We start from the raw sequence: 23141 nt of genomic DNA on the forward strand, positions 1-23141 counted from the left end.
CCTACTACATAGTTTCTTCTTTATGCTTAAGAAAACTGTTAATTAAAAACTAAAAAGTTGCCTGTAAGACAGAAGTAGAAAGAGTTGGGCCAATAGCAAGACATCTGTATTTTTTATATTGCTTTGAGTTTTGAACTGTGTGAATTATGTATATGTAAAATATAATAAAATACTGTAGTAAGAGAATTTAAGTCAAAATAGGAAGAGAGCTATCAGAAGGTTATTACTCCTGAAAAGTGCAGCCTTTCAACCTGGCCTCTAACACTGTATCTTCAAAAGTCACCACACTGAACCTTCAGATGTGCTTAGAGGGTTCAGTTTTAAAATAAATTAATAAACAGATAGAATTCACATCTGACGTATACACTCAATGTTTGCAATGTTTACAGCATCAGCAAAAACAGGCAAAGGGGTAGCTGAGTCAGGAATTCTAAAAACTTTTTCTTTAAAATGAAAACTATTCTTTGATTACCTGTTATATTGGTAGAATTTGTTCACTCAAGAAAATCAGTTGGTAGCACATAAGGGAGGCTGAAGGCTAAAATTGGATTAAAAAAACTTTTTTATTGGTTTAAATTATTGTAAATCTTGCATATTTGTGACTTGAAACACAGGCGGACAAGGAAGGGGCTACCATCAGCCTCTTGTCCTCCCACCATGCTCTACAACCCTCACCAGTTACTGTGGATCTCCTAACGAACACTGACAAATGAGAATAGACTAAGTGGACCTGGTCCATCTCAACATATGGGACTGAGGCCTCTTACAAAGATGTTAATAAGGCTGCTTAGCCAGATACCCCATTATTGCCAATGCCAGGCAACAAACTGTGTGTGAATCTCAAAGTCTTTAGTTTTTTTAATCACAATTTCTCACAGAACCCTTAGCAACATCTAGGGTTCAACAGAACCCCAGTTTAGAAATCTTGGTTTGTAGACTTTTCAAAAACTGAGCAAAGACATGGGCAGCATATCGAAGAATAGGAAAAATGAGAATAAAAGTAACCAGTTTATGAAAAATGATTGTTACAAACTGATATGTGTGGTGTTTTTGCCATCTATTTTAAATATGAATTATGCTCTTCAATCATATCTCATATTCACTTGTTGGCTTGATAAATATGAGGGAGAATTTGTAATATGTTCTATAAAATTTTTGTATTTACCTTTTTTGTTTTGTTTTGTTTTGTTTTTTTTACCATTTTGTTTTTTAGGGCTGCTCTTGAAGAAAATCCTTATTTCCGGTTGAAAAGAGTAGTGAAATGGTATTTGTCAGGATTCTATAAAAAGCCAAAGGTAATGTTAATATCTTATCTTTTTCAACCATATATAAGTTCTTTAATTTTTTTATCTTTAGATTATTATTAATAATTGTAAGGCTTCAAGTTAGCAAAATTGCAAAATACTTGATCATTTAGTCCTAGTATGATTAAAATTATTTAACTTTATTTCATGTCACTACTGTGAAATTTCATAAGGATAGCTTTTCAGATGATACACCTAAACATTTCTTGACTGGTTTAAACTAGTTTGAATCTTTTGTATTTATAATTTAAAACTTGTATATTTCTTACTAGGGACTGAAGAAACCTTACAATCCCATACTTGGCGAGACTTTCCGTTGTTTATGGATTCATCCCAGAACAAACAGCAAAACTTTTTATATTGCTGAACAGGTATTAGAAATCTCTTACAAAAGCAAAACTGGGTCAGAAGTTATTGGGTTATTTTCATAGAAAATAGAAACTCGGTAAACTCACTGTTGATTAACCTTTACTAATGAACATTTGATAAGCGTGTCTTTTTAATACTGAGTACTATGAAATATCATACTCAGAAGTATTACTGTTAGAGTCATAGAGTCCTGTGACCAAAAGTAATTATTTCCTTGCCCTCCACCTCTTTCCCAAAACTCTTCAGTTTTTTCCCAGTTCTTGTATTAAATTTATAGCGATTTGTTGTGGCGTTCTAGGCCCTTCATATCTTTTTAAATTTACCTCTATTTCCATGCCTTTCTGAGCCCTTTCACAGTAGTCAAAGCTGTGTGTTCAGTTAGGTAACCTGATGTTCTTACCCATTCTTCCTTGCCTTAGTAGTATTTTTTTTTGAAAGTTTTTTTTTTAATTAATTTTAATGGGGTGACATTGATAAATCAGGGTACATATGTTCAGAGAAAACATCTCTAGGTTATTCGGACATTCGATTATGCTGCATTCCCATCACCCAAAGTCCATTTGTTTTCCGTCACCTAACTGGTTTTCTTTGTGCCCCTCCCCTCCTCCAACCCCCTCCCTCTCCCCCCCAACCACCACACTCTTGTCCATGTCTCTGAGTCTCAGTCTTAGTAGTATTTTTAAATGTGTAATTCTCCTGCCACAATACACCTTCTCAGCTGTTCTTCATCTGAACCAACCCTGACCTGCTCACCTTCTGTGGTCCAGATGACTACAGTTCCTATTGATTTGTCGCCTCAAACTTCTGTATTATTTTTTATGATTATCCATTAAGCTTAAAATAACAATTTTAACACTTGTAAGAAATGAGTTTCTTATAACTCATTCATAACTTATGTGAAGAATAACCACTGTGTTAGTTATTTTTCCGAAGCTGGAAACGGGGAGACACAGTCAGACAGACTCCCGCATGTGCCCGACCGGGATCCACCCAGCATGCCCACCAGGGGGCAACGCTCTGCCCACCAGGGGGCGATGCTCTGCCCCTCTGGGGCGACGCTCTCTGTTGCGACCAGAGCCACTCTAGCACCTGGGGCAGAGGCCAAAGAATCATCCCCAGCGCCCGGGCTATCTTTGCTCCAGTGGAACCTCAGCTACGGGAGGGGAAGAGAGAGACAGAGAGGAAGGAGAAGGGGGAGGAGTGGAGAAGCAGATGGGCGCTTCTCCTGTGTGCCCTGACCGGGAATTGAACCCAGGACTTCTGCACGCCAGGCCGACGCTCTACCACTGAGCCAACCGGCCAGGGCCAGTTATCCATTTTTGTATAACAAATTATTGCCAAAACTTAATGACTTTAAGCAACATTTAATAGCTCATGAGGTTCCAGAATCTGAGAGTTCCTTAGTGGGATCGTTCTGGCTCAGTGTCTTACGAAGTTGCAGTCAGGATGTCATCCAGTTTCTTAATCCTGTGAGGTGAGGACTTAACTGGACTGGAAGATTTTACTTCCAAGCTTATTATGTGGCTTTTGACAATAGGATTTAGTTCCTCATTACATAGGCCTCTCCATTGGGTTGTTCACAATATGCAAGCTGGCTTCTTAGAGCTGATGATCTGAGAGAGACACACCAAGATGGATGTTACTTCATACCCTAATTTCAGAAGTGACATACTATCACTTGCATGTAAACCAACTTTGGAACAGGGTAAGGAGTCCCTGCCCAGTGGTGTGAATACCAGGAGGTGAGGTTCCTTGGGAGATATCTTGGAGACTGAATACCATAATCATTAATATTTAATTTTACTACTTACCAAATATTTCTTCTATAATAATAGAATATGCTTTTAAGACTTGAACATTTTTATAGTAGCACAGTAATATACTTATTATATTCTATGTTTTTTCCTGTGATCAATAGGTGTCCCATCATCCACCAATATCTGCCTTTTATGTTAGTAACCGAAAGGATGGATTTTGCCTTAGTGGTAGTATCCTGGCTAAGTCCAAGTTCTATGGTGAGTTTTCTCATGTCTCAATTGGCACCCTTTTCTGGGAGGTAGTATTTTTTAATGAGTTTTTTTATTTAGATGGTGTCTTGAGATCTTTTCAAGTAAGGAATTTTTATGTCATTTTGAGTGTCACCTGTACTTGAATAACAACTTTTATAGTGTTTTTCTTTGTCCATTCATAAATAGAGGTATGACTCATTTTATATAACTATTAACCCCATATGTGTAAATTTATCACAAGCATCTCTTACCAAAAAATGGAATAATGATTGCCCACTATGGTAGCCCTTTTAGTGCATAATGCATTTCTTTTGCCTTTCACCCTACTAAGGTTTTTGTTCCATCTTAATGTACCTGAGGAGTTGGTTTTTCTTAGTCTTTGACTAGAGAGAGAAGGACTTCAAGTACAGTTAGAATACTTGCTTAGTAATAATATTTAGCCTTGGACCCAAAAACATACCAATAAGAGCTTTTTTTAAGAAGTTTCCTAGGGCTAGAGGAAGGGAAAATCTTTTGGGATGATGGAAGATTTTGTATCTTGACAATTGCCAAGACTATCAAAATGCACAATTAAAATGGGTCACTTATTATATGTAAATTGTTATACTTCAAGAAAACTAGTGATGAGGAGAAAGAAAAATACATATGGGAGAAAAGCTAGAAGAAAATACCTTAAATTTTATCATTCATTGCATGGGTTACGAGTAATGCATATTTAAATCTTTTAAAGTATCTGTAGCATTATTATCTCAAAATAATTAAAGCTTGGGATTAAGTACTGTGACTTACAGAAGAAATAATGTTTTTATTCAAAAATAGACAAATTCTGCGTCAGGCACGGAACACAGTGAACCCTGGTCCATGACTCATCAACATGGACTGATATCTCGTTTATTCTTCAGGGTTCATCGATTTTTGAAATATTTAAAACAAAGGCAGATGGCTGTGGTGTATGGTTCTGCTTCCTCAGTATGGGCTGCTCAGATGCCCAGGTTCTTGGTTGACAAGTGCAGAACAGGGCCCAGCATTGAATAGAATGATAATGGCTAACATTTATTGATTGCTTACTCTGAGGCAGATGTGCCTACTCGTTGTGCCTTTCATTTATTTAATCCTCCTAACGATCTTATGAGACCATATTATTATCCCCATTTTAGTATAGAGAAAACTGAGGCTTAAGGAATATGGCTAATGGGCCCAATATGTTTTGTGCACATTTTCCTAATATTCCGAAAGCTGTTTACATGTTTCTTCAGGGGAAGATTGACCAATTCATACAGAAAGAGTTCCCTGATGGACATTGGAATTTTCTGTTCCCAAGAAAGCAGATGAAATGTCAGGATGAGTCAGTACTAGCTTCCTGTCTAGAAATCTTCAAATTCCATTTGAAAACCATCCTAATGATAACTGAGTATTTAGATAAATTCTAACAGACCTAGCATAAACTGGTTTTCATGGAAAATAAGCTTTTAGCCAAATGATAGAAAGAATCTTTTAGAAAGAAATTTGCAGTAGCTCGATGGTAAGCCTTTTGAAGGTGGGGAGTGTATTTTTTGTATCTCCTAGGACAGGTACTCACCTGCCCCTCACTCGTACCTGGGAGGGTTTATGAGCATTTGGTACAACCGCAAAGCCTACAAGGCAGGCAATTTGAGAGAGTGGGCAGATCTTTGGATTAGGAGTCAGGAGCTGTTGAGCAAGTCACTTTGCTTCTGTTCTTCAGTTTCTCTATCTATACTGCTCACAAAAATTAGGGGGTATTTCAAAATGAATATAAAACTATAAAAAAGAGAAACATTTGATTCTGTTTTTATTGAACAAGAACTTCAGAAAAGCAAACAAGAAGTCAAAGTTGGTTGCAAGTCAAAGTTGGTTGTTTGATTATGCAAATGAGATGCAAAACCAACTTTTATTTCATCGGTGAAAATGCACTATACAAAAGACTGAAAGTACTGAAGTATCTGCACATTCCTTGATCACCTAATTTTTGTGATCAGTATATAAATGGGTGTTCCGACAATCTATTATTCCATGACTCTGTGAGCCTTCTCTGGGGCTCAGAACGTGTTTGTTGCTGCTGCTAAATGTCAAGGGAAGAAGTGATACCTTGTTTACATACCCTCCCTTTATTGCTTCTACCCCAAATATCACGGGGTCCCTTTGCTGCTTTATTGCCTGTTAAGTCCAGAAACAAAGAAAATGGACATATTCAATGTTACTTTTCTTTGATAGACCTAAAGCTTCCTGAGGACAGGAACTCTGTTTTGCTTACCACTTCATTTCCAGTGCTTAGTACATAGCAACTATTTGATAAATATTTGTAAAGAAAGAAAGAATGGATATTTTTGAAAAAATAAATGGACATAAGGATATCTTTGAGAAGTTGAGAGGGGGAGATATCTTTAATGACAAAGAATTTAATTGCAAAAGCCTTCTTGAACACATTCTATTTTAGAGATCTTTTAAAATGTTTTTAACTTAGAAAATAAATGGAAAAATGTAGATAATGAGATCCTGAAGAAATACAAATAGCCAGTGGGAATATGAAAATTTGTTTAACCTCCAGTAATCAGAGAACCACAAATTAAAACAATAAAATACCACTTCTATCAAATGAGCACACACATGCACACACATACACACACATACACAAAGACAGTATCCACTTATGGGGAGATAATGTTAATGGTTATGTAAATTAGTAAAGACTGTGCAAGACAATTTGATGTTTCTCTCAGAATTAAATATGAATACCATTTGGCTATTTGCTATGGTCTCATGTTTGTGTCTCCAAATTTTATTTTATATATTTATTTTTTTTCATTTTTCTGAAGCTGGAAACAGGGAGAGACAGTCAGACAGACTCCCGCATGCGCCCGACCGGGATCCACCCGGCATGCCCACCATGGGGCGATGCTCTGCCCACCAGGGGGCGATGCTCTGCCCATCCTGGGGGTTGCCATGTTGCGACCAGAGCCACTCTAGCGCCTGGGGCAGAGGCCACAGAGCCATCCCCAGCGCCCGGGCCATCTTTGCTCCAATGGAGCCTTAGCTGCGGGAGGGGAAGAGAGAGGCAGAGAAGAAAGCGCGGCAGAGGGGTGGAGAAGCAAATGGGCGCTTCTCCTGTGTGCCCTGGCCGGGATCGAACCCGGGTCCTCCACACGCTTGTGTCTCCAAATTTTATACGTTGAAATTTAACCAACAAGGTAATGATATTAGCAGGTGGGTCCTCTGGGAGGAGATTAGGTCATGAGGGAAAAGCACCAATGAATGAGATTATAAAAGGAACCTTCTTATAAAAGAGACCCTAGAGGGCTATCCAGCCCTTTCCGTCATGTAAGGTTATAGCAAACGAACAGCTTTCTATGAGAAGGTGAGTCCTTACCAGATACCAAATCTGCCTGAATCTTGGATTTTGACCTCCAGAACAGTGAGAAATAAATGCTTGTTAGAGGCCACACAGTTATGAGGTTTTGACATGGCAGCCCAAACTGACTTAAGACACCATTAGTTTCTCTTCTGGGGTCCTATTCTATAAAAATACCCACACTGTACTTACTCAGGAATATACATAAAGAATGTTCATTGCAGCATTTTATTTAATAGTGAAAAATTAGGAGCAACTTAAATGTCCAATATGAGAATATTAGTCAGAATATACTGGGTTATACTGTGGTCTTTAAAGAAACAAAACAAAACAAAACAAAACACTGGCTTAACATAGCAAAGAAAAAGTTCTCACTCACTCTAAGGTTTGTTCTGAATCCAGACAACCCCTATGGTAACTTTCCTTCAAGTTGAGACTTGGCTGTCTAGGCTGTCAGGATCTTGTGGCTCTGCCACTCAATAGGAGGCCTCTCCATTGTCTTAGGGGACAGAATATTGGAAGCCCTCATACCTACAGTTAAATACTTCAGCCCACAAGTGACACAGGATATACTTCCACTCTCAACCCACTGGCCAGAGCTAGTCATGTGGCTCCAGACAACTCCAGTGGAGCAAAAAGTATAATCTCTCACATGTCTAGAGGAGAAAAGGATTGTCTATAGCTGAGCACTAAAAGTCTCAACCCCAGGGAATAGCTAAATGGGGAATCCATGCTGTGGAATAATATGTAGCCATTAAAAAGCATTAGGTGGATCTACATTTCATGACAAAAAGATCTTCAAGATTTAAGACTTTAGTAAGTACTTTAAACAATTGGACCCCAGCCTGACCAGGCAGTGGCGCAGTGGATGGAGCATCGGACTGGGATGCGGAGGACCCAGGTTCAAGACCCCGAGGTCGCCAGCTTGAGCACAGGCTCATCTGCTTTGAGCAAAGCTCACCAGCTTGGACCCAAGGTCGCTGGCTTGAACAAGGGGTTACTCAGTCTGCTGTAGCCCCATGGTCAAGGCACATATGAGAAAGCAATCAATGAACAACTAAGGTGTTGCAACGAAAAACTAATGATTGATGCTTTTCATCTCTCTTTGTTCCTATCTGTCCCTATCTATCCCTCTCTCTGGCTCTATCTCTGTAAAAAAACAAAACAAAACAAAACAATTGGACCCCATTTATGTTCAAAGTAAGTATGTTTATGTACACTTACATGTGTGCAAATGCACAGTAAAAGGTCTATCTAGAAGGATTCGCCCAAGCAGCGGTTAGTTCTGGGGAAAGAGCTGGACAAGGGAAAGGAGCCAGATCAGAAATGTTTTTCAACTTTCACTGTGTATTTTTTTCTACATTGTTCATCTCTTTTAAAATGAGATTATATCCATATGTTTATTATGTATTAAAATTGTTTTTATACTTTTTTAAGTAAATACATCTAAGAGAGAACATCTGAGAGCATCTCTTGTCTAGGAACTCTTGAAGAGGCTATAAGAAAATGTTTTTCTTGTGGTGATTACCAGATGCAAAAGGGGTGGGGGAAGCAGAAGAAGGTAAAGAGGGATAAATTGTGATGGAAGGAGACCTGACTTGGGGTGATGAACACATAATATAATATACAGATGATGTATTATAGAATTTTACACCTGAAACCTCTATAATTTTATTAATCAATGTTACCCCAATAAAGTCAATTTAAAAAAAAGAAATAGAGAAATTAAGCTATCCAGTGAAAAAGTGTTTTATTGCATATATGGTTTAAGATTTTTCTTAAATCAGCATATAAAATAAATAAGCACATAACTATACTTTAAAAAGTATTTGTTTTGTAAGAATGAAAATATGGATCAAATATATTTTGGATATAAGATAACATATATTATATGTTTCAGCACATTGAGATTGAGACACTTTTATTTTTAAGATGTTCCACTGTAGAAGTCTGGTAGGTGTCCTAAATATGTTTCATTGGGTTTGAATTGATTGAATTAGCTTTGTAAAATTTAACAAACATTATTTATTTTAGGAAACTCGTTATCTGCAATATTAGATGGAGAAGCACGATTAACTTTCTTGAATAGGGGTGAAGATTATGTAATGACAATGCCATATGCCCATTGTAAAGGTAAATATTTCTTATACTTGACTGAGATATTCCTAAAACCTCCTTTTTAAATAAATGTATATGGTTATGGTTTTTTATGTTTTGAGATTTAATGCAGTCTTTTGTTTTAAAGCATCTTGTTTTATAGATACTTAAGATAATTGCTGTCATCTGCAGAATATTTTTGTGGTGAATTAATCTATAGTGGACTTTTTGTGACATATACATTAGTTGGAAGCAGCTGATTACAATAAGGGAGTTTCATTTGCCTCAAGTGCAGGTTTTAAAATTTGGTGAAACTACCCATTATTTCAGAATCTTTAAAAGTAATTTTCTTCTTGTACCACTATGCATTCTTAAGATTATTTTAAGTTAAAAGAGGAGAGATAGTGATTCAGACTTGTGTGTGCACCCCAAGTGGGATCCACCTGGCAACTCTCAGCTGGGGCTGATGCTTAAATCAACCACACTATTCTCAGTGCCCAGGGCCGACTCACAAACCAATGGAGTGACTGGCTGTAGAAGGGCAAGAGGGAGAAAAGGGGAAGGGAATGGGGTAGAGAAGCAAATGGTCACTTCTCTTGTGTGCCCTGACTAGGGATTGAACCCAGGACGTCAATACACCAGGTCAACGTTCTATCCACTGAGCCAGCCAGGCAGGGCCACAAGATTTTAACTTAATTGTTTTTCAGTGTACCAAGTCCTTTAAAATTTTTTCTCATCCTCATTTGGATATTTCTTAAAAGTTAGTGTATTATGATTTTCCCCATTGTTTAGGATACAGATACAGATATTAAAATAACTATTACTTAGAACAGTCTAGATACCCAGTTCCGTACACTTTATATTCATACTCTGTCATTCCAGAAGCCCTCATAGAGTAAGAAATATAATCTCTGTTTTATGGATAATGAAAATAAGGCACAACGTAGTTACTTTGCCTGATATTGTACAGCTGGGATGTGGCAGGGTCAAGATTCTGCAGCCTGCACTGCTGTGCTATAGGGCATCAGCTGAAACTCACAGGGTAGTCATTATCTGTACCCACCCTTTCCAGCCTACTTCTTGAAAAAAACTATTTTTAGTAATTACTCTCCATCTTAAGAACTGATTGATGAAAACATAGAACTTTTAAAATAAGATCTCATTTCACAGATGAGAAAACTGGGAGGGTTAAGAATCTTATCCAAGTCCAAACCATCTAGTTAGTAAAAATGCTGAGACAAACTCTAGGCTTGCTGACTCCCATCTACTGTACAGTGAATCTACCTAGTACTAACTACAAGAGGGGCCATCCTGTGGCCTGAGGCTAGATATTTAGAGCTTCATGCGTGATTCTTCGAATAGACTTGAAGTGAAATATCTGAAATTATGAATTGAATTGATAAATATATTTTCAAATTCTATATCATTTGAAATATTTAAAATGGTATTTCATGTAGATACTCAATACCATACCTAAGTATCAATGGGAAATTTTTTCATAGCTTTGTTTTTATTGCGTGGAAAAAGGAGAGATTATAACCCTTTGTGAAAGAACATAGGAATGATTATTTTCTACCCTATATATTTTCTAAGATGTGTCCCCAAATCACTAGTCTGACAAATTGTTTTACAAAATAAGTGTACCATAGACAAATAAGCATGAGAAGCATTGCAGAATTTGTTCCCCTCTTGGAAATGAACACTTGCTTATTAAGATTGCCTTAACAACTTCATCCAGAAACAGATACACACACACACACACACACACACACACGATTTTTGTTTAACTTTGTTAAACTCAGAACTTCCCCAGCTTTTAGCCACAGAACCTTTTGGGAGGACTTGTTTGTCTTATACAGTTGATCTTTGCAGTAGTTATGTTCTATAAAGTCACCAAGAACACTGAATTAATGAATAGTGAACCATTGCTCCTAGGGGAAATACTTCCTGTGAGCCTCTTGTCATGATTTATCAACCAGTTAATACATAACTTTGTTTCTGTTTAAAGACACCTTATTTAATATACACTACTGATTCATTAACATTGAACTAATAGCCAACAGCACTATACCTCATGTCAGAACCAAGTTTTAACACACTCATTTTCTCTGCAAGGTACCTAAAAGCCTTCTGTGCTTTAGGAACACTAAAGAACACTTCAGCACTGCATTTAGGGGCCACTTTAAACAGTAAAATTACCAACAAAAATTATAAAACTGTAGATAATGTGGCACTAAATACACTGCAAAAAAGACATCTATTTACCATCTGAGAGGTGAAACAAAAAGGCAGTGTTACCTTGTTCAGCCTCAGCTAGGTATATGCATACTGGACAACTGAAAATTTCGCCACTCTGCTCATGTCCATGAATGACTGCAAGGTTGCTTTGGGTAGGGATTTGGATTTTAGTGAGTATGTGAATTTGCAGATAATGGAATCTGCGAATAATGTGGATCAACTATTATCTATTTAAATCCCATAGAACTTACTTTATATGTATATTATAGATGGCTATTGAGTGGGATAGAATACCCTTACTTTATTAGTTTCTTTTGGAAAGAAATTAGATATTAAAGCTTTGCGTGTTATTGGCCAGTGTCTCTCTTCAACTTTTTGACAAAACTGTTTTTTTCTTTAGGAATTCTTTATGGTACAATGACACTGGAGCTTGGTGGAACAGTCAACATTACATGTCAAAAAACTGGATACAGTGCAATACTTGAATTTAAACTAAAGGTTAGTAGAAAATGATAGTATCACCTAATTAGAGAGGAGCTGTGCTGTGAATACTAAACAAAGAACATGGTTTAGTTTCAAATTAAAGACTAAATATAAGGACACACAATTCATGAAAGGACAGCCTTGGAAGATCCAAATCAATACAAAACCATTGTTTTTTATTTTTTAATTTTAATTAATAAAATGGTGGCATGAGATCTAAGAAGAAAATGGGTAGCACTTTCAGTAAATTAAAGCATTGCTTCACAAAATACCAATATGTAAGTATCCACTTAGACTATAGCTGTATACTCTAAGACGGAGTTGTGTTATTTAGAATTTCTGCCTAACATTTTAAAACTCACAAACTTAAAAACAATCATTTTCTTAGGGATCAGGAATTTGGACAGGACATATTGGAGATGGTTTATCTCTACTACATAATGTCTAGGGCCTTAGTTAGGAAGACTTACAGGTTAAGAGGGACTTGACAGGTGGGGCCTAGAATTATCTGAAGGCTCGTCAGTGACATGTCTGATGCCTGGTTGGGATGACTGAGAGCCTGGGAGTGCCAATCTGAGCATTTGTACACATAGCCTTTGCAGGGAGCCTGGCTTTGTCACAGCATGGTACCTTCCTGGCAGTCACACTAACTGCTTAGCAGCTCAGATTTCCAAGTGCAAGTATCCTTGTGTGCAAGGTCAAAGCTAAATCACCATCTATGACTTTGCCTCAAAAGTAAAATTATATCACTTACCCCATCCTCTATTAGTTGAAGAGTTATAAACCTACCTAAATTCAAGGGGAAGGGATGTAGACTCCACTTCTCAGTTGGAGGATAGCAAAGTTTCATTGAGGAAGAGCATGTGGACTGCCGGGGGAAGGGAAGATGTGCTTGAGACAATCTTTGGAAATTCCTGTCTGCCTTAAAATGAAAGGTAAATTTAAGACCTTTCACAGTGTCACTGATTGGTATAGGCAGCATATTATGTTCAGATAAAAATATTCCTATGAATATTTAATATTTATATTAGCTCCCATATTGATATCCAGCTGATCAGCAACTTTTCTCTAATAAAAAGGACCTTTTTAAATTATTAAATGCAATGCCCTTCGTTTGATTTTTTTTTTATCTTAGGAAATTTTTATTTCTATGGTGATAATGATACTTGAAAAGCGTGACTAGAGAAATCTTAAGTAATTTATGACACTTTTAAGGATTAGATCAGAGAACCAAAATTTTTTTCACTGAGGAGAAACATCAGTAATGCAGCATAGTAACTGAAAGTATATTTCTTCTAATTTTATTTTTTGGAGGGATTTTTGGTTGAGTATTATTTTACTGTTTTATTTTGAAGGAAGGGGTGTTATTTCTTGTAAAAGATGAATGAAATCCTTTAGGTTTACTGAATTATTTTTGCTTTATATATTTCAACATGGATCAAGTCTTGAGACAGGACTTAAGTGAGTTGTATCTGTGTGAGCTTTCTCAATATGTTTATTTGAATTGCACATAGACTGGCTTTTTTAAAACCAACTTCTCCATAGCAGAAAATTTAAGTTTCTTTTTATTGAATATGTCAGACTAAAATTTGAGTCAATTTTTGCCATTTGTGCCTTCAACAGCACTGTTACTATGCAGTTATTTTTTCTGATTTGTTTGTTTATTTATGGCTATGTTGTATCTAAATATAAATTTAAAGCAAAATTTTTATTTAGCATTTTCTCTTTTAAAAGCCATTTCTAGGTAGTAGTGACTGTGTTAATCAAATATCAGGGAAACTTAAACTGGGAAAAGAAGTCTTAGCTACGTTGGAAGGCCATTGGGTAAGTATTTTTATATTTTAGCTTAAACACATTTTATTCTCTGGAAAAAATGAACAGTCACGTTTTATAAGCTCACTTATTTCATTGCTAACATCATCACTATTTAACATGGCTTCAGCTTAAGAAATACTTTGGTGTTGCTCTGTTATCAACAATATCTACTTGTAAGTAATATTTTACCTTTCTAAGACTTTAAATCAGTAAAACCAGCTAACTCTTACATATCACTCACTATATAGTGCTTTGTTTAAAAATGTTCCTCGTATTAACTCAGTTCATATTTAACATAATAACTACGTGGTGGGTATTGTTACTGTCCCCACCTTACAGAGGACAATGTGGCCCAGGCAGTGTAAGTAATTTGCTGACAGTAAGTGGTGGAGTGAGGACACCAGCCCTGGCACTCGGGTCCAGGCTGTGCTTTCCTCCCAGCAGCACCTGGCTTCTCACCTGGCAGGAAGGGGCGTTTCCAATGGGAGTTACATTTCCTTTTTAGGAACATGGAAAGGCTATGGTGTTATATGAAAGCAATGGCTTTTATTTACTTCTTTGTTGACCTAAATTCACATCTATGTAATTTTGTTAAAAGAAGCTTAAATGAATAAAAGGATCGTATCTGGCTAATGACTAGGACATTGAGTATACTATTTTATCCATTATAATTAGAAAATGATAAGAAATGTAAGAAAGTGAAACTGAATCTAGAAACTCAACTATTAGGCCACATACCCTCTGTAATTTTTAAAATTTACTTCTCATTATCATTTGGAAAAAAAACTAAAAACCTTTTTTAAAAAGGAAAAATTTCAGATTGTGCTCAAATTTGTAATTCGCAGAAAGGCTCTTTCAGGTGCTTCTGCATGCATTAAGTGTGTACACAGTCACGGGCACACCCTGTGGCTGCAGCATACGCTGTGCTCCACTTGGGCATTTTGGAGATGGCTGATGAGGCTATGCATATAAGTGTTTGAAATTTGCTTATGAGGTAACCTCTGTGAAATCTCACAAACTTCCTATGTATTCAATCAAATTTTAAAATTCTAGTATTACATATTTAGTCTTATTGTTTTTCTAAAAATGACAAAAGATTTGTGGAGTTTTTAGAAAGTGCTCATTATATTTGTTTTTATAATATGTATAACTGTGGATTAAGTATCAGGAAATATTATTACAGTACTGTACTATATAATACCCTTTTAAGTAAAGGTAACTACATTCATATTTAATTTCTTTAAATACAGGATAGTGAAGTGTTTATTAATGACAAAAAGACTGATAGTTCAGAGGTTTTCTGGAATCCAACACCAGACATCAAGAAACGGAGATTAATAAGGAACACGGTAAAATTTGAGGAGCAGGGAGACTTTGAATCAGAGAAGTAAGTACACAGTTTTTTAGTTAATTTCATGATGACAAAGGGTATTTTTTTAATTCCTCAAAAGTGTGGTCACTTTTTCTTCAGTCATATTACAAGTAAAAAGTCATAATTCAGCAAAATATTTTAACATTTGTGGGATGGACGGGATTCTGTTTTAGTTTTTGTGAACATCAATTAAATATCATACAAATCATGCTACCTTTTTTGCAGTTCAAAGATAAAACTTTCTATTTTTCCTTTTTCTTCTTATCTGCTCCAGGGCCTATTAAAATGAAAAAGAATTTCTAGCTTGTTTGAATACTATCATGGGACTGATTCATGATTCTTTGGATTTTATTTGGCAGCTGTTTTCTAACCTGAGTAAGGCATGTAGACCTCTAGGTGAAGTATGTGGCACAAAATCTACTTTTGTTTCATTTTTCTAAAATGATGAATAATGCCACTGGGTGTGCAGGCTTCTAGAGGACTTGAGTTAGTTGAGAGTAATAATTAAGGCCATAGTTTCTGCTCTTAAAGTCATGAAATTATTACTAGATCTGTAATAGTTTTGAACCAAATTGGACATTATATACACATTGTCCACTTTTCTTTTTACTTTATTTCTTTGTGTTAGGAGAAGTGGGCATCTGTGTAAAAGACACAGTTATTCTGGGTGCTTTATACTCGTATGCAGTTTAGTCCCTTCACTATATGCTGTCATTTGTGTTACCATTCATTCTAATGGGATTCAAGTGTTTGTGTTCTTCTACAATCAAAATTGAGGTTGTCAAGGATGGAATAACTTGTATGCACCAGTTCTAAAATGATGATAGGCATCATCATTTAGTGTGAAGTTTTGCCAGGGAATACAATAATTTTTGAGGTGTGAGCATAATTTAATATATTTCAAAGATGAGGAAAACAAGTCTTAGACAGGATAAGTAACTTTAAGTTCACCAGCCAAAACCTGATAGATCTAGGATTTAACCTAAGTCTGTCTGATTCCAAAGCCTTTGTTCTTTTAGTCCCAACATACTCTCTTTCCAGATTAGTGGAATATAGGTATTAGCATTTTATTTATCTTATATAAAACTAAACATTAGTAGGGGAAAAGATTTTTACCCCAGTGGTCATTTCTGGTAAATTAGTGGTTCTTAACACAAGCTACATATTAAAAATCACCTGGGAAACAGTAAGAGAAAAAACTTGGGTGCGCTCCCAGGATTCTGATTTCAGCAGTTCCCTGACAATCTCTGCATTCAAGACTGAGAGGATGGCATTACAATATCGGATCTTTGAGGCCAGTGAGTCTTAAATAGTATATATAAGAATTATCTGGGGAGCTTGTTAAAAATTTAGATTCTTGAACCTTAATTACATTCCTGTTCTCTTGGATCAACACCATCCATTGACACATGTTTAGGAGCCCATGTAATACATTTCTTGTGCCAGGAAAAAAGTCTCTACTGTGTCGCCCTGCCCAAGGACCATTTTTTATACTTGTGCTCATTTCTGAGCATCTCAGTATAAGCTTAATCAAAGACAAAAACCCACATGGGTACCATTTTCTTTTAAGGAGATTTAAACCTATTAAATGTAGATTTGATTTTCTGTTGCCTTTTTATACTACTGTGCACATGTATTAGACTCTGGCAGCGAGTAACTCGAGCCATAAATGCAAAAGACCAAACAGAAGCTACTCAAGAGAAGTATGTTTTAGAGGAAGCTCAAAGACAGTCTGCCAGAGATCGGAAAACAAAAAGTGAAGAATGGTCTTGCAAGTTATTTGAACTTGATCTACTCACAGGAGAATGGCATTATAAGTTTGCAGAGTAAGTAATTATCAATATAGTTTGTTACCTTTATTTCTAGAATTTTTATTAAGTTTTTTATTAAGCAGTATATATATAAATTAGTGTGAGACTTAGACTTGTTTCATTTGTTATAAATTTGACTCCATGATAATAGTTTGCCTATAAAATAAGCTGAGGATCAGAAGATTAGATATGACAGAGATCTTATAATTAGGTTTATAATCACTAACAAAAATCTAATCTAAACTTTGAAAAACTTTTTGACTGTTTTCTTTAGTCATTAAAACAAATGATGTTTTTTTCCTTACATAGTACTCGACCATGGGACCCACTTAATGATATGATACAGTTCGAGAAAGATGGTGTTATCCAGACCAAAGTGAAACATCGCACTCCAATGGTATGCAATGAAAAGTATCTAGGTGTGCTAGGCATATAAACGTTTTAAATCCTTACTAGGATCTTTGGTCAGCACTTAACATTTGGTTTCACAATTTAAAATTGTGAGTTGGCAAAATGGCAGAGTAGGAAGGTCCAAGCTCTTATCTCCCTCCACAAAAATAAAGAAAAGCAAGCAGAAACAGTTAGAACCAGGTTTTCCGGAACTCCGAAAGAGGTAAGAGGCTTGTAGAAATTAAATACACAACTGAATCAAGATGGTGACTTCAAAGCAGTAGGAAAAGTATACTGCATTTCCTACTTGGCCTGGCCCCAGCCCCTTCCTGATACAATGGCATTGAAGGGTTCCCACATTCCCAGTATGAGCCCTGGTTCCAGAAGGAGCAGAGAGGCCTTACAGATTGTTTTGTACATCTGTTATAACCTGTTTGGGGACTACCTGAAGGATTTCTACAGGGCCCACTTTGAGCTCAGCTAGATAGGCTGCAATCAATATGTGGAAGTACTACAAGCCAAACTAGCAAACTGCAGACACCCAGGGCAAAAGATTACCATTGAAACATACAATAGATAATGTAAGCTTCAGGAACAGAAGCTGGGGAAAGATTCTTTGGCAAAGCATTGAAAGAACATGTCTACAGAGAAATTTAGGAAGTCATACAGATGTTCAAGGCAAGATATTATGCTCAAAAGAGATTTGCCTAGGGAAGCCATGTGCAAAAGAATGAAACTTGACGACAGTTTGTCCCCTTGTACTAAAATTAATTCAAAATGGATCAAAGACCTAAATATAAGACCTGAAACAATAAAATACATAGAAGAAAACATAGGTACTATACTCATGGACCTTGGTTATAAAGAGCACTTTATGAATTTGACTCCAAAGGCAAGGGAAGTGAAGGCAAAGATAAATGAATGGGACTACATCAGACTAAGAAGTTTTTGCTCAGCAAGAGAAACTGACAACAAAATAAACAGACAGCCAATTAAATGGGAAATGATATTTTCAAGCAACAGCACAGATAAGGGCCTAATATCCAAAATATACAAGGAACTCATAAAACTCAACAACAGCCTGACCTGTGGTGGCGCAGTGGGTAAAGCATCGACCTGGAACGCTGAGGTCACCGGTTCAAAAAACCCTGGGCTTGCCTGGTCAAGGCACATATGGGAGTTGATGCTTCCTGCTCCTCCCCCCTTCTCTCTCTCTCTCTCTCTCTCTCTCTCTCTCTCTCCTCTCTAAAAATTAATAAATAAATTAAAAAAAAAACTCAACAACAAATCAGCAAACAATCCAATGAAAAAAAATGGGAAGAGGACATGAACAGACACTTCTCCCAGGAAGAAATACAAATGGCCAACAGATATATGAAAAAATGTTCATCTTCATTAGCTATCACAGAAATGCAAATCAAAACTACAATGTGATACTACCTCATACCTGTTAGATTAGTTATTATCAGCAAGACAGGTAATAACAAATGTTGGAGAGGCTCTGGAGAAAAAGGAACCCTCATCCACTGTTGGTGGGAATGTAAAGTAGTACAACCATTATAGAAGAAAGTATGGTGGTTCCTCAAAAAATTAAAAATAGAACTACTATATGACCCAGCAATTCCTCTACTGGGTATATACCCTCAAAATTCAAACACACTGGTACGTAAAGACACATGCAGCCCCATGTTCATTGCAGCATTGTTCACAGTGGCCAAGATATGGAAACAACCAAAAAGCCCTTCAATAGATGATTGGATAAAGAAGATGGTGATACATATATACTATGGAATACTACTCAGCCATAAGAAATGATGACATTGGATCTTACAACAAAATGGATGGACCTTGATAATATTATACTGAGTGAAATAAGTAAATCAGAAAAAACTAAGAACTATATGATTCCATACATAGATGGGACATAAAAATGTGACTCAGGGACATGGACAAGAATGTGGTGGTTATGGGGAGAGGGGAAGGGAGTAGAGGGATGAGTGGGGGGAGGGGAGGAGCACAAAGAAAACGAGATAGAAGGTGACGGAAGACAATTTGACTTTGGGTGATGGGTATGCAGCATAATCAAATATCAAAATAACCTGGAGATGGTTTCTCTAAACCTATGTACCCTGATTGATCAATGTCACCCCATTAAAATTATAAAAAATAAAATAAAAAGAAGAGAATTGCCCAAACCCTAAGCTTTCACCTAAAAGCTAATACCTGGGCTCATTGCAAGTCCACATATTAGCATTGGAATGCCTCTGTATAGAGTCAGTTGCTAAGACTAGGAGAGTATTTTTTTTGTTTTTATATGTTTAGCTATTAATGTTCAAGGAAATCTCTGTCAAAATAATAACTTAACACACCTAAGGAACAGAGACTGTAGTGCCCATGCACAACAAGGAATAGTTTCTTGGGTTTTTTCCCAGAAAACTGGTTTGGAAAATTTATTGAACCACTTCAACAATCCAGAAAACAGCAAACCCTGGGAAAGGCGGAGAATCTTATTTTTAGGGATACCATAATATAATATGTAGATGTCCAGTTTCCAGCAGAGTAACAAGGCATACAAAGAAAGAGGAAATTATGACTCATTAAAAGGAACAAAACAAACTTATAGAAACTATCCATGATGAAATCTAAGCATTAGACTTACCAAAGACTTAAAACAGCTAGCTGTCTTCAGTAACCCCAAAGAGTTCAAGGAAATAGGGACAAATAACTAAAAGAAATCAAGAAAGATGTATTAACAAAATCAGAATATCAGTAAAGAGAAATTTTACAAAGGAACTAAACAAATCCTAAAGCTTAAAAATACAATTATAGCAATGAAAAATTCACTAGAGTTATTCAACCACAGAAACAAATTTAGAAATAGGACAATTGAAATTACCTAGTCTGAATAAGAAAGAAAAGAAGAAAAGTGAACAGAGCCCACTCGACCTGTTGGGTACCACCAAGTGGATCATCTCAACAGAAAACTGAAAACTTTTTCCCTTTAACCACTACTACTTAACATTGTACTGCAAGTTCTAGCCAGAAAAATTAGACAAGAAAAATAAATAAAAGGCATCCAAATTGGAAATGAAGAAATAAAAGTGCCTCTATTGACAGATTATATGATTCTGTATGTAGAAAATCCCAAACAATCCATAGGAAAGCTATTAGAGCTGATAAACTTAGCAAAGTTGCAGGGTATAAGATGAATACAGAAATCAGTTGTTTTTTTATATACCTGCAGTGAACAATTCCAAAAGGAAATTTAGAAAACAATTTAATTTACAGTATCATCTAAAAGAATAAAATACCTAGTAATAAATTACATCAAGGAGGAAAATGGACTTGTACACTAAAAACTATCAAACATTGCCGAAGAAAATAAGGAAGACCTAAATAAAGGGAAAGACATCTTGTGTTCTTAGGTAGGAAATGTTAATATTGCTAAGATGTCAGTACGACACAAAGAAATCTATAGATGCAATGTTCTCTCTATAAAAATTGCAACAGTTTTCTTTTTGCCAAAATAGGAAAGCCAGTTCTCAAATTTATATGGAGTTACAGGGGACCCTGAATAAATAAATAGCAAAAGCAATCTTGAAGAAGAGCAGAGTTGGAGACTTGCATTTTCTGGTTTCAATCCTTACTATAAAGCTACAATAATGAAAAGAATGTGTTACTGGCCTACAGATAGACATATAGAACAATGGTATAGATTTGAGATTCTAGATGTAAACCCATATCTATGACCAATTGATTTCTGACAAAATTGCCAAGTTTGCTCAATGAGAAAGGAATAGTCTCTTCAAGAAATGGTGTTGGGACAACTGGATTACCACATGCAAAAGGATGAAGTTGGACCTTGTGCCATACACAAAAATTAACTCCCGATGGATTCACAATCTAATATAAGAGCTAAAACCATAAAGCTTTTAGTAGAAAATAGGGTAAATCGTCATGATCTTGTATTTAGCAATGGACTCTTAGATATGACACTAAAAAGCATAAGGAATAACAACAAAAAATAAGTAAATGGGAGTTCATCAAAACTCAACACTTTTGTGCCTCAGTGAAAGATAGCCTACAGAGTGAGAGAGAATATTTGCAAGTCATTTATCTGATAAGAGTTTAATATCCAGGATTGATGAAGAACTTACTTTGATAACAAAAGACAATGTAATTAAAAATGAGCAAAAGACTTGAATAGACGTTTTTTCAAAGAAGATACACAAATGGCCAACAGCACATAAAATGCTCAATATCATTAGTCATAAGGGAAATGCAAATCAAAACCACAAGGTCAGGTACTACTTTATACCACTAAAATGGGAACAGTTTTTAAAATAGAAGTATTGATAAGGATATGGAGAAATCAGAACCCTCGTATATCACTAACAGAAATATAACATGGTGTCACCCCAGTGAAAAATGATTTGGTGGTTCCTCAGAAAGCTAAGCATGGATTTGCCGTATGATCCAGCAATTCCACTACCAAAAAAGTTGAAACCAGGAACTCAGATACTTGTTCACCCATGTTCATTGCAGCATTATTCATAGTTGCCAAATGTAGAAACAATTCAGGTGTGCATCAACGCTTGATAAAAAATATGGTATATAGTTACAATAGAATATAATTCAGCCATAAAAAAGAATGAAGTTCTGCTACATAATACAGCATGGATAAACTTTGAAAATATTATGCTAATCAAATAAGCAAAACACAAAAGGACAAATATTATATGATTCTCATATAGTATAAAATATAAGATAGGCAAATTCATAGAAAGACTGGAGTTTACCAGGGCTGACAGAAGGAAGGAGAGAGTGGGAAGTTATTGTTTGTTACAGAGTCTCTTGGAGTAATGCAAATGTTTTGAAGTAGCAGTGATGGTTGCACAATATTGTGAATGAACTTCACACTACTGAATTGTACACTTAAAAATCATTAAAATATGCCTGACCTGTGGTGGTGCGGTGGATAAAGTGTCAACCTGGAAATGATGAGGTCGCTGGTTCGAAGCCCTGGGCTCACTTGGTCTAGGCACATATGGGAGTTGATGCTTCCTGTTACTCCTCTCTTCTCTCTCTCTCTTTCTCATTCTCTCTCTCTCTCTCTCTGTCTCTCTTCTTCCTCTCAGATGAATAAAAAATCATTAAAATGGCAAGACTTACATTCTGTATGTGTATATGTACATATACATATGTTATTACAATTTATAAATTCAAAAAAATAAATTTTGTTTCTTCCTTTAACAACACTAATAAGAACAGTTAAAGGCATATGACCGCTGGTTTCCTGGTTTTCTAAGCATGTAAATTACCTTACCCTTCTGATTCTAGTTTTTTCTCTTGCATTGGGATTTTACATTTAAGTCTTATTTCCAAAATTGCAAGCTTATTAACATGATAAAGTCTAAAGAAACATGATAAAGTCTTTTGTTATTCTAAAGAAAATTTAGTCCTAGTTGATGGTTTATTATGCTTTTGTGCATGTATTCAAATCATTTTGGTAAGTTTAAATCATGCTCTGCAAAATAAAATTATTTATTATAAGATGCTTTCTACATTACGCAGATATTAAAAGTCAGTGCAAACTCACATAATAGCATGATTATTTTCTTTAGGTTAGTGTCCCAAAAATGAAACATAAGCCAACCAGGCAACAGAAGAAAGTGGCAAAAGGCTATTCGTCCCCAGAACCTGATATCCAGGATTCATCTGGAAGCGAAGGTAAAAATATTCATTGCAGATTATTCCCTGTAGGAATCTAAAAGTTTTTAAAGGATATGACTATACTGTGTTTGATAGATGAAGATGGTTTTTTAAGAAGATATGTAAAAGTTTTGTGTCGCAGGAATGTGCAAAAAAAAAAATTTCTATTTTAGA

At 36.0% G+C, this 23141-nt stretch overlaps 1 protein-coding gene across 14 annotated transcripts in view; it reads left to right on the forward strand.

Annotated features, from left to right (window-relative positions):
* OSBPL8 (oxysterol binding protein like 8) overlaps window positions 1-23141 on the forward strand; it is a 168017-nt gene that overhangs the window by 135488 nt on the left and 9388 nt on the right. For all 14 annotated transcript variants that reach the window (XM_066257619.1, XM_066257618.1, XM_066257621.1 and 11 more), the window contains 10 exons: window positions 1214-1295; window positions 1577-1675; window positions 3592-3688; window positions 9084-9182; window positions 11785-11882; window positions 13602-13691; window positions 14933-15069; window positions 16695-16880; window positions 17175-17262; window positions 22880-22985. In XM_066257619.1, coding sequence (XP_066113716.1) covers window positions 1214-1295; window positions 1577-1675; window positions 3592-3688; window positions 9084-9182; window positions 11785-11882; window positions 13602-13691; window positions 14933-15069; window positions 16695-16880; window positions 17175-17262; window positions 22880-22985 — 1082 coding nt within the window. The remainder of the gene's footprint in view (window positions 1-1213; window positions 1296-1576; window positions 1676-3591; window positions 3689-9083; window positions 9183-11784; window positions 11883-13601; window positions 13692-14932; window positions 15070-16694; window positions 16881-17174; window positions 17263-22879; window positions 22986-23141) is intronic.

The sequence above is a fragment of the Saccopteryx bilineata genome, chromosome 2 (genome assembly GCF_036850765.1).
Source record: "Saccopteryx bilineata isolate mSacBil1 chromosome 2, mSacBil1_pri_phased_curated, whole genome shotgun sequence".
Taxonomy (NCBI): Eukaryota; Metazoa; Chordata; class Mammalia; order Chiroptera; family Emballonuridae; genus Saccopteryx; species Saccopteryx bilineata.